Genomic DNA, 12,716 nt, shown 5'->3' with positions numbered 1-12,716 from the left:
ACTAAATCTGAAATAATAGCAGGAGAGAAACTTGAACCAGGTCTGCTTCTAGCCAAACATCAATGAACAAGATGAAAAGAATGTGATGAATCATCATCATAATAACCAACATTTATAGAGAGTGTTAACTTAAAAACATTTTAAATAGCATTTTTTCCAATTACATGTAAAGATAATTTTTAACATTCTTTTTAAAAAAAAATTTGAGTTCCAAATTTTCTCAAGAGCATTAACTTTTCAAAAAAATTTTGACATACATAATATCATTTGATTTTCACAACTGGAGTAGCTACATGGCACAGTGAATAGAGCACCAGCACCGGAGTCAGGAGGACCTGCGTTCAAATCTGCCCTCAGACACTTGACACACTTACTAGCTGTGTGACCTTGGGCAAGTCACTTAACCCCAATTGCCCTGCCTTCCCCCCTACAAAAAAAGATTTTCACAACTATCTTGGGAGGTAGGTACCTCAGGTGTGATTATGCTCATTTTCCAGATGAGGAAACTCATCTTCAAAGTTACATAATTGAAAACCAAGTTAAGATCAGGACTTAGCATTGGGAGATGTGGGTTCTGGTCCCTCTACCACTTTCTCTCTGTGTGATTCTAGGCAACTCCCCCTCTCTGGGGATCAGTTTCCTCTTGTGAACTAATCTTGCATAGAAAGCCATTTTCAAACCATTAAGTGCTAGGAAAAGGTGAGAGAAGGTGGATGAATGCAGAAAGTTACATAAAAAAAGCAGGTTGGCAACCGTGACCTTCAGACAGTCTCACAGGGAACTTCTTTCAGGCTGGGCAGTGTGCTTTTGAAAGGTTCATAGAGCACATCAGAGCCAGGGAAACCATTTGGAGGCCCTTGAGCAGCAGTGCAGTCAAAGCCTTCAGGCTAGAGACATTAGTATGGCTGGCCACAGACAGGGATGCAGCTGTGGAGCTTTGGTGGCCGAGATAGAAGGACCACGGCAGACCTCTCGACCTTCATCAGCACGCCCAGCTCCAGAGCTAAGGGCTCCTCTTGAAGCTAGAAAGAAGCAGTTCTATGACTGAGAGATACAAAACTACTTTTACCTGGTGGAGAAGAGTACAGTTATCCCTTCCACATCATGGGGGTTAAGGGTGTGATGCCCCACGATCTGAAAAATCCGTGTAAAATTTTTTGACCCTGCCTTTGTACCAGAAAAAAGTCTGAATTATTATGGCATTAAAAGATAAAGTATGTTGATATTATACAATACCATACATAGATTTCATGCATTTATGAGCTTCTAAACTTTTTCTGTGTCTTTTGTCTGCTGGCCTTCACAAGTCATTTACAGCTTCTGCAAAACTTCCCCAAAATTCCAGTTAAATTCTCAAGCCAACCCCCGATATATTGAAACTATGATGAGGAAAGTTGGCATGTGGAAGGGATAACTCTATATACAAGGTGTCCCAAAAGTCTTAGGGAGGTTTTATCCCCTACTCCACCCAGCTGGCCTTGCCCTGGGAGAATGAGTGCAGTCATCAGCACACATCCCTGTATATTTACAGGATAGTCGTGACAGGAAGGCTAAGAATAAGCATAATAATAGTAATATATTCAGAGGCCTTTCATCTCTGCCCCAACAATAAAGCAGTCTCCTGAGCTGGGTAGGTAAGGGCCTCCTATCTTTCAAGCTTTAATTCTTGTTACTGTCATTCCTGAACTGCATCGCAGTCTGAGTGGATCATAAACTGTTTCCTAAGCCCACTGCCCTCCATTACATTTGTCTGAACTCTTCCCCATTTCTGGCAAGCATCCTTCTTCATCTCTGCCCCTCAGAATCCTTCTCTTCCACAAGTGACTCAAGTACCATCTCTACCAGGAAGCCTTTCCTGATCACCCCTCAACCTTGTCTCTCTCCTCAATGACCTGATCTCTATTTATCTGTGTGAAGTTTATCCCCCTCTCACCCCACACCTCAGAAGAAGGCAAGCTCCTTGAAGGCAGGAATTCATGAACCTAGATCCAGAGCTAAGAGGGTCCTTAGAGACCACTTAGTTTAACCCCCTTTTTTTACAAATCACCTGACCTCTCTGTGCCTCAGTTTCCTTATTTGTAAAATGAAGATAGTAATAGCACCTATCTCACAGGGTTGTTGCAAGGATCAAATGAAATAATATATGTAAAGTACTTCACAAATCTCAAAATAAATGCTAGCAATTATTAACATTATTATGAGCAAATGAAAGCACAGAAAAGCCAAATGGTGAAGGTAAGATTTGAACACAGATATTAGGACTTTTTCTCCTATATTATATTAATTATTCCTGTATCCCCAGCTCCCAGATCAATTTTTTTTTCTTTTTTACACACCCCTGTGAGTTGACTGGGGTAGGAAGTTTACTCTTGGCAAAAAAACTTCCTCTGGCAATTATCTGCTGATAAATAAATTATAAAATTACAAGCTGATAAATTTGCTTATAGAAAGCTGCTGGCACTGAGATACTCATTGGCTTGTAGACCTGGAGCTGGGAAGAACCTCTGAGGACTTTTGGTCCAACTTCCTTCATTTTACAGAAGAGGAAACTGAGGCCCAGAGAAATTGAGTTAGCTAGTTGATGAAGCAGATAGAATTTTGACCTAGAGAAAAGAAGACCTGAGTTCAGATCCATCCTCAGAAATATCTTAGCTGTGTCACCTTGGGCAAGTCACTTTTCTTCTGTTGGCCTCAGTTTTTTCAACTATAGAACAGGGATCATAATAGCACCCATCCAGGGTTGCTGTGAAGACAATATTTGTAAATCACTTAGCACAGTAGTAGTAGGCTTGTTCCTTTTTCTTCATTAAGATGCTTCCTCAGCTCTAATCAGGACCACCTCTTTGAACCACCACCATGACATGTTCAGTCCTGTCTCCCTACTTTTGCTCACATTTCCCTCCCTGGGAATACTTATTCTGTTCTTCCCAGGCTCACCTCCCCCGGGAAGCTCTCCTTGACTACCCTATACCTCCTGAATTTCCCTCCCTAGGTCCATTCAGAATCATGGAATCTCACTGTTGGAAATGTCCTCAGAGACCATCTAGCCCAACCCACGCCTCAACAGAATTCCCTGGTAAAATGTCAACTAGACTTTGCTTGAAGAGCTCCAGTGAGTGGGAAATTACTGCTTCCCAAGACAGTCGATTTTGTTTTTGAATAGCTCTCAGAATTAGCACATTTTTCTGACATTGTCTAAGTTTATTTCTATCTCTGTAATGTCTCTTTTTCCTACTTTGCCCTCTGAGGTTAAACACAAATCTATTTCATCTTCCATGGGACAGTCCTTGGCTCTCATGTCCTTCCCAACGGTTCTCTCTGGCTCATCATCACCAATTCCTTCACCTATTCCTTATACAGCATGATCTGTATGCCTTTTGTCATCCTTGCTACTTTCTTCTAAATGTTCTCCACTTTATCAATGTCCTTCCTAAAAATGTGATATTCACATTCAATGACTTAGCATTGTTTCTGAGGCATTCCCACTTAGTGGTTAGGGTCTCTAAAGGGAAGCTAACTACTGTTCCACTCAGGATTCTAGGGTTTACACTGAGGGGCTAAGGGGTTCTGGTACTGTCCCTCACAAACTCCCACTGGTGTGTTATTATAGTGGCAACCACACTGGCATACCCAGGATGGCTGCTAGCATAGGTTCTTAGATCTGCTTTATGAGAAATGATAGCTGTACAAGGAATCAACAATCTTTTAAATTACATTCATTAGTTCAGGAGAAAAAACAGCACCCTGAACTTCAGAGAAAATCCAAACAAAGAAAATAGAGAAAATACAAGCAGAGAAATAAGGACCAACAGACAGGCCTTCTAACTGTCTGCGAATTAGCACAGATCAACAGACAGATCCAACTGTCTGACCAAGGCAATACATACGTAGTTATTAGAGAGAGAAGTACCAACATTTGGGTTTTTCAAAGTCAGCTGGGTTCTTTAACGGCTACCTAGAGTCTCATCTGGCCAAATCATACAAACACTCTTCCAATGAGTGAATCCCAAAGCAAAATGCTAACCCCAGAGTATATATACACTTCTTCAGGGTCAGAGGGCATCACAACCTTTGTGACCCACTGCCTAATTACAAAGTAGCAAAAGGTGTAAAAGTCTTCCTACAAGCAAGCCTCCCCTAAGCAAGCTTCCCTTAATGTGTTCTATTTGGGGCCTAATAATGGGTGAGGGAGATATCTCATTAACTTTACAGTTATCCATTATCAATCAATCAGCTGAACTCCAATAGCTCTCAGAAAAGGGATTGACTGATAGTGAGAAGCATTGATACAAAACATTTCTCTCCAAATTGGGGTCACATTCTCCCCTTATCATATGCATCCCATACTCCATATCTAAGCTCCAGTGGCTTCCTGTTACCTCTAGATGCAAATATAAACTCCTTTTGACATCTAAAGTTCTTCACAACCTGACCCTTTTCTACCTTTCTAGCCTCATTCCTTCCCTTTTACTGCTTGAAGGAAGGCAGGATAGACATCCCTCTAGCCTTTTTTTTCCTCACCCTTCTTCAAGCAAGGCTTTAATTCCTTCCAGGAAGCAGGAGGTTGGAGCCATAAGCTTGACCCACTCTGCTTTCCAGAGAGAAAGACAGACAGACAGACAGATACAGAGACAGAGAGATGGAAACAGAGAGAAGGAGGGAGGGAGAGGGAGAGAGAGAACCTGGCTAGAATTATATTTATTTGCTCCCTTACATATTATTACTCCAGGGCATATGGTTTCCAGGTTCAAACTAAACTTCTGATAGTTATTTCTCAATGGGGTTAGGAGGACCCAATCTTTATATTCAAGACTAATAATGAACACACTATTAGGAAAGAAACCTATTTATCTAAGTCAGTAAGAAAACAGAAATCAGAGAAGGTATACATAGGAAGTATACACCAGACAATGCAGAGTGGAAGAGCTCTCCTACTGGGAGAGAGGCAACTCAGCTCAATCAAGAGGGTCCTGAATGTCTCTCAAGGGTATGTTCTATAAAGTCTCTGGTGCAGAAAGCTGGAGATAGAGACACGATGGATGCAGTTAACTCTTGTGTCGGCTTCTTCCCAGACTTTTATTTTCCCTTCAGCAAGCTGAAGTGGGACGGATCTCATTCATCTTCTCTCTTGGAGTTGGAAGCCAGACACCCCAAAGCTACTGCAGAGGCCAAAGAGACTGAAGGAATTGTACTGGGTGCTCTCCTCCTTCTCTGTCTCACCTACTCCAACCTGCTTCTAATATGGGTTCAGGCACTGATTTCTACCAATAAGGAAATATAGGGAAGAGCCCATAGGAATGGGCTTTAGGAAGAAGGTTGCATTTCTATCTCTGACAGAATGAAAGTTCTTTGAGGGCAAGGCCTGTTTATACTTTGTTTCTTATTTTACTTTTGTTTTTGTAACCTCATTGCCCACCACCATTCCTGGCACACAGTAAATGCTTGTGGGTTAAGTGTTTTGCTCAAGGCAGGCAGGTGGCACAGTGGATAGAGCATTAGACCTGAAGTCAGGAAGATCTGAGTTAAAATCCTGCTTCACATACTTATTAGCTGTGTGACCCTGGGCATGTCACTTCACCTCTGTTAGCCTTAGTTTCCTCAACTATAAAATGGGGAAAAATAATAGCACTTACCTCCTAGGGATGTTTAGAGAATATTATTTGTAAAGGATAATCTAAATAATATAAGGATAACATTAGCACAGTGACTGACATATATTAGGCACTAAATAAATGTTTATTTCCTTTCTTCAGTGCCACATAACTACTAAGAAGTAGTTTTTGACTCCACATCCAGTGATATTTTCATTACATCACATTTCAAGGAAATCTACAATCTGTGATCTGTCTATACCATGCATGGAAGCTGGCATAAAGGGTACTTGTTAGGATTCACTGTGACACATGGAGTAGCATGGCTCTTTGAGCTGAGTTTTTTTTTAATTTTAATTTTAAATTTTTTTGAGCTTAGTTTTAAGAATAAATCACTATCAAATATTCCCCCAAATCATGCTGATTTCATTAAATGTAGTTTTGTATATTCTAGTTACTCTTTGGGGCCCTATATAATTAACATGGGCAGTTTTGTGGAGCAATGGACAGAGTGTTGGGCCTAGAATCAGGAAAACCTGAATTCCATTCCAGCTGGAGATATTTCCTAGCTGTGTGACTCTGGGCAAGTCACTTAAACCTGCTTGCCTCGGTTTCCTCACTTGTAAAGTGAACTGGAGAAGGAAATGGCAAACAACTCCAGTATCTTTGCCAAGAAAACCCCAGATGGGGTCAGGAAGAGTCAAATATAACTGAAGAACAAATAATTAACACACTTATTGCTTGCTTTTCTAAATGTTGTTCTGTTTTTATGGTCAATTCTTTTTGATTCAGTACAGACATGTCCAGGTAACTTCATGCAACTTCTTTGATTAAGGAAGGCACCCCCTGAGTCATTTGAATTTCACAAGTGCTGAAAACTTGCTGAAATCTATCCAGTCTTCAGCAAATCATTAAAAGGCTGTTCTATGGATATTGTGTTTGTGTTTTGTTCATACACCATTAATGTTGGTAGGGAACCTTAGGACAGAGAACATTGAATTTAAAGCTAGAAGGGGCCTGGGAGGCAGCTTTGTACAGGGAAAAGAACACAGGATTCGGTGCCAGGAGAACTGAGTTCAAATCTCAATCCTCCTACTTACTAGCTTGTGATGCTGAGCAACTCACTTCCCCTCCCTGGAACTCTTTCATGTTATCTGGAAAATAAAGGAGTTGGTCTAGATGGCTTCATATTCCCTCCCAGCTCTGTGTGTGTGTGTGTGAACATGAAACTTCAGAGATAAAAGATTCCTAAGAATATAGAATGATTGAACTGGAAGGCACCCTAGTACATGGTGTACTAAGACTGAAAGAGACCTTAGAAAACAGAAGATAGAATGGTGGTGGTGGGAGGGTCCTTATACACCATCTACCCCTTCATTTCATTGTTGCTTGGTTGTTTCAGTTGTGTCCAACTCTTCATGACCCCATTTGGGATTTTCTTGGCAGAGATATTGGAGTGGTTACCCATTTCTTTTTCCAGTTCATTTTAGAGATGAGGAAATTGAGACAAACAGGGTGAAGTGACTTGTTTAGGGTCACACAGCTAGGAAGTGTCTGAGGACAGATTTTCCTGATTCTAAGCCCAGTGCTTCATCCACTGTGCCACCTGGAAGGTTAAGTGACTTCACCATGTTCCACATGGCTATTACATCTCTGAGGCAGGATTTGGACTCTCTAGTCTTCCTGACTTGAAGCTTGGTACTCTGTCCACTTTGCCACCTTCCTATATTATTTAGAAACTAAAGTTATATTGAATTCAAATCAACCAACATTTCTTATATGGCTGCTAAGTGCAAGGCAGAGGGGGATACAAAGACCAAATGTAATAATATTTGCCTTCAAAGAACTTCCATTCTGCTGGGGGCTACAGCATATACCCAGAGAAGTAAAGCAAAGTGTATAACATGTGTATACAGTGTATAACATGGCATGATTTTCAGAGGCAGAGAATATTAACAATTTGGGGCATTATGAAAGACCTCATATGGAAGGTGACACCAGAACTGTGCTTTGAAGAAAGCTAGGAATTCCAAGAGGCAAAGATAAGGAGGGAAGGCATTCCAGGCATGCTTGATGGATGGTGCAAAGGCAAAGAGGCTAGAGATAGTATGTCCTATACAAGGCACAACTGATTTAGGTCAACTTGACTGTGGACAGTGGACAGTGTGTGAAGGGGAATAATACATAATAAGACTAACAAGGCAGGTGGGAGCCAGAATGTGGAAGGCTTTAAATGCCAGAGTGGGGATTTAAAAAAAATATCCTAGGGATAATAGGAACCAATGAAAATATTATTTTGTCCTAGAAGCAACAGGAAGCTGATGAAGATTTCTGAATGAGGGAGAGATGTGGTCAGATCTGTTATAGAACACGAAGTTTTAAAATTACAGTTTGATGCTGATTTTGTATACTGGAGTCAGACATATCCCGTTATGCCACCAGAAACCCATATTTATTAAATACGATTTTATTTGGGGCTATCGCTTTTCTGTTGGCCCACAGAATTGACTTTTGGTAAGAGTAGAGAGTGCTTGTATAGACAATATCTAGTGGGAAAAGTGCTGGGTTCAAAGTCAGAAAAAATTGGTTCAAGTTGTGGCTCTTACCACAGCAAGTGTGTGGCTTTAAGCAAATTACTTCCCCTCTCTGGGGGCCTTAATTTCCTCCTCTGTAAACTGGTCTCCAAGGTCCTTTGCAAGCTCCACTGTTCTGTAACTCAGCCATCTAAATTCCACTCATGTACTTGTATTTCTGTATCCTCATATCTCATCTGACAACCAGTCTTTGGCAGCTCTAACTGGCCATCTTTGGTATAATGTCCGATGTGATTATTATTTATGAAATCATTCTATGTTCAACAATAAAATATATGTCTATTAGCATCGTTCTATTAATAAAAGCCTTCATGTCACATCCAGCACAGTCACCCTCTCCTTCCCTCCTCCACCCCATCTAATGTAATCGTTTTACACTGGGGAGGAAACAGAAATTACAAGGTACCCTCTTTAGTGAAATTTTCATGGAATTGCTCACTCCTCATCACCCTGGAGAGCTGTATTTGTGTGGAATATCTGACTATCCAAGCAATTACACCCACACCCAAAGTGACTTTGGAGGATACTTAAGTGCTACAGAGAAACATTTTTTTTAACTGAATGAATAAAACACACACACACACACACACACACACACACACACACACACGGCATAACAAGCAATGGTTTTGGACAGGTCGAAATGGAATCTCATTCAGTGAGCTGAGATTTGGCTGAGATTTGGCCACAGAACTGCTTTCTCCTTGGAGTTCTATTCCCCTCTTAGGAAATCTGCATGGAGGGAACATCCCCTCTATACAACACCCCTTGACCCCCATTCCTGCCCCTGCCAAAGGCAGCAATTTTGAGCACTTGCTTTAGAGTATTCCCCAAGGTTCCAGGGCAATTTTATTTTACCCTGAAGCAATCATTCTTCTAAGCAGTAGATTTCTACTGCTTTTTTAGCCACTGGATTAAGGTGGGCTTCATTGGAGCTGGGTTTTTAAAAATTCCTCTCTACTCATTCAAAAGAAAGCAGGAGATTTCTAGGGATAATACCTGGTATAATCAGCTCTGAGTCCAGACCTACCCTTTATACACTTCATAAACAACAACCCTTTGCCCCATCTTTTCCTCCCTAGTGGGAATTCTGGTGGGAAGGGGTAGTAATGGGGGAAAGGGGGGAGGGATGGTGCTTGCAAACATCCTTATCAATCCCTGCTGACAGACCTTGCAGAAAGATTTCGGAGGCTGGAAGTCATTCATTGTGGAGGTGAAGAGCTGCTAAGGGCAAATGTTCAGGCTTTTAAGAGGCTATCTGCATTTGAAATAAGCTGCTCCACCTTCCTTAAATCCCAGCCCAGACAGACGCTTGCTAATCCATCCCTCCAGGACTGGGAAGAACCCAGACAATATTCCTACCATAGGGCTCCCCATATTATCCCCAGATAGCCAGTAGGGGAAATTGAACTGAGTCAGAGATACTCAACTTGGGCTCCCCATCCGAGAAAATGGCCTGCTTCCTTGGGGCCTAACTCATTTTCTCGGGGCTCCTTTCGGTTCGGTGCAATTAACAGCCCAGATGCCTCCTGCCTGGAGCGGTCTGGCTTTTTCCAAACGCACGCACATCTGTCTGTCTGCCCACATCCCCCTGTGGTACTCACGGCAGCTGTCTCAGCTGGAACACATCATCCTCCATGGCAAGGCTGCGGTGGGGAGCGCTGTTCTCATGGCTCTTACATGGTGAGGGGATGGAGGGCTGGGAAGGTTTTCAGGAGTGGGGCTGCTGGACAGCTCCCCACGGCTACACGGAGGCGGCTAGGGCACCCTGGAGACAAAGCGGCCGAGGGGAGAGCAGCGGAGGAGGAGGAGGAAGAGGAGGAGGAAGAGGAGGAGGAAGAGGAAGAGGGGGAGGAGGAGGAGGGTAGCGGCAGCAATAGCAGCAGCTGGAGAAGAGAGGAGAGGGGAGAGAAGAGGAGGATGCTAGATGGAGAGGGGGCGGAGATAGCTCTGCTGCTAACCGAAACTTGCCCATTCCCTCCCACTCGACTACCCCGCCTCCTCCCCTCCTCCCGCCCCCTCTTCTCTCCTCCCCCTCGACCCCCTCCTCCCGCGTTGTTTTTACACTAGAGCTTTTGGAATGTAGCGTCGTATTCTATAAAATGGTTGCCACGATATAGAGCATCAAGGCTCTGTGTAAATCTTGTACATTTCTATTTATGTCCGTGTTATTCATCCCATTAGAATGTAAGCTTCTTGAAGGCAGGGGTGGTTTAGGCTTTCTTGGTATACCCAAGTACGGTCCCCATTAGGCAGATAGGAAGGAAGGAAGGAAGGAAGGAAGGAAGGAAGGAAGGAAGGAAGGAAAGGAAAGGAAAGGAAGGGACATATTTAGCTCCTACTATGTGCTAAATGCTTTACAAATATTATCTCATTTTATTTTCACAACATCCCTGGGAGGGTAGATGCTATTATTATCCCTGTTTTACAGTTAAGGAAATTGGTGTGGACAAATGTAAAGGGACTTACCCATGATCATACAGCTAGCAAATGTCTGGGCTGGATTTGAACTCGGTTCTTCCTAAATTAATAAATGCTTGCCTTTCACTTGATTAAAGACTTTCTATATTTTTTGAAAGAATGTTGGCTTGGACATCAGGAGACCTGATTTCAAATTCTAGCCCTGTAGTTGATTAGGCTGTGTGACTGGGGATAGATCCTGGAAGGCTTTGGACCTTAGTTTCCTCATCTGTGAAATGGGGCTAACAAATCTTGCCTTACTTCTCTGTTGGAGTTGAGGTAAAAATAGTATTTTGTAAAAATCTGAGCCCTATAGAGATAGGAGTCAGTATTAGCATTGAGGCAACTGTTGGACTGAAGGAAAATAAGACTTTAGTTCAAATGTCATCTCTGACACTTGTTGGTATAACACTCCCTCTGGGATATATCTCAAACTGACTGTATCTAACAAATTGGAAGAGTGGGGGAATCAAATGCCTGGCCGCCATATACCCACTACAGTAGATTTGACTTTTTAGCTCATAGTATCAAAATTCGAAGATATAAGGGATCTTAAAAACCATATAATTTCCCCACATCATTTTATAGAGGTGGAAACCAAGACATCAAAAAGTGAAGTGGTTGACTGCCTTCTACTTTACATATGAGGAAACTGAGGCTCAGAGAGAAAAAAAATGACAAGATCATAGAATCATAAATCTAGAGTGACATGATTTTCACCATAATTCTTTCAGCAAAGGCCATTCATGATAACTTGTTCCTCTAAGGCTTACAAAGCACTTTCCTAACAATGAACCCACAGAGTAGGTCATGCAAATATTAGTATTCCCACTTTGTAGATTAAGAAACCAAGGCTGAGGAGAAAGGAAGCAGGATTCAAACCCAGCCCTTTCCTGACACCAAGTCCCCAGCCAGGGTTCTTTCTATCAAACCACACTAAGTTTCTGGAGGTAGCAATGGGTATGGACACATAATAGAATAGGAAAGTCCAATTTTACACTAGTTCTACTATACTTGACATCTGGAAAATTGGGATATTGGAAAAAGGGCTGGAGACACAGTCAGGAGACATCTGCATTCTATACCTTCATGGGACAACTGACAAGAATCAGCCAGTCAGCTAACCAGTAAACATATATTTATTAAGTATTTACTAATGTGCCAAGCACTGTGCTAAACACTGGGGATGCAAAGGAAGGAAAAAAAATCCCTGTTGAGGGGGGAGAAGAGGGAGAAGGAGAAAATCTGGAAATCAAGGGATTGTGGAACTGAATGGTATAAACTAAAAGTAAATAAATAAAATAAATTTAGATAAAAGTAAATAAATAAAATAAATTTTAAAATTTTTTAAAAATTAAAAAACATCCCTGTCCTTGAGGACCTCACATTCTAATAAAGAAGACAATATACAAATCTCTATGTTACTACAAGATACATACAGACTAGCTGGGAGGTAATCTCAGAGCAAAAAGTGCCAACAATAGAGGAGACCTAGGAAAGCTTTTTGTACAAGGGAGGATTTGAGCTGAGTCCTGAAGGAACCAGTGAAATTAATAGGTCAAGTTGAAGGGAGAGTGCATCCCAGTCCTTGAAGACAGTCAATGAAACATCATGGAGCTGGGAAATGGGCTGGCTTGTGCCAGAGGAAGGGTGATATGATTGCATAAAGCCCACCAGCAAAGGCTAGAATCGAAGAAAGGAAAGAGCTGTAAAGATGAAAAGAACATCAGTAGATAGGTAGGAATAGAAATGCTGGTGGAGGGCAAACCCACCTTGGAGCCACATAAGAAAGATGTCAATGCTTCTATACACACATGTATATATGTATATGTATATGATGTATATGTGTATATGTATACATACATGTATGTATATTGTGCATGTATAGGTATGTGTATGTATGTGTATGTGTAAGTATAACTAATAGCTGACATTGGCATCATGCCTAGAGTTGACATCATGACTGAAATTTGCAAAGTACTTTCTAGAGCCTTATCTCAATTGAGCCCCACAATAGCTCTGTCAGGCAGGCAATCTCCCCTGTTCCCCCTCAAATATTTCAAAGGATCTG

The 12,716-nt window shown here is 41.8% G+C and overlaps 2 protein-coding genes across 2 annotated transcripts in view; both read right to left on the bottom strand.

Moving 5' to 3' along the window:
- SVOP (SV2 related protein) overlaps positions 1-10,149 on the bottom strand; it is a 54,665-nt gene extending 44,516 nt beyond the window's left edge. The window contains exon 1 of the mRNA XM_069081498.1: positions 9,790-10,149. Coding sequence (XP_068937599.1) covers positions 9,790-9,824 — 35 coding nt within the window. The 5' untranslated portion in view covers positions 9,825-10,149. The remainder of the gene's footprint in view (positions 1-9,789) is intronic.
- CORO1C (coronin 1C) overlaps positions 1-12,716 on the bottom strand; it is a 544,511-nt gene that overhangs the window by 318,896 nt on the left and 212,899 nt on the right. The window lies entirely within an intron of this gene.

This window comes from Petaurus breviceps, unplaced genomic scaffold (assembly GCF_028583685.1).
Source record: "Petaurus breviceps papuanus isolate PSGF00001 unplaced genomic scaffold, PetGlider_PUasm1.0 99, whole genome shotgun sequence".
In the NCBI taxonomy this organism is placed as follows: Eukaryota; Metazoa; Chordata; class Mammalia; order Diprotodontia; family Petauridae; genus Petaurus; species Petaurus breviceps.
This window is presented reverse-complemented; position numbering and strand designations above follow the sequence as displayed.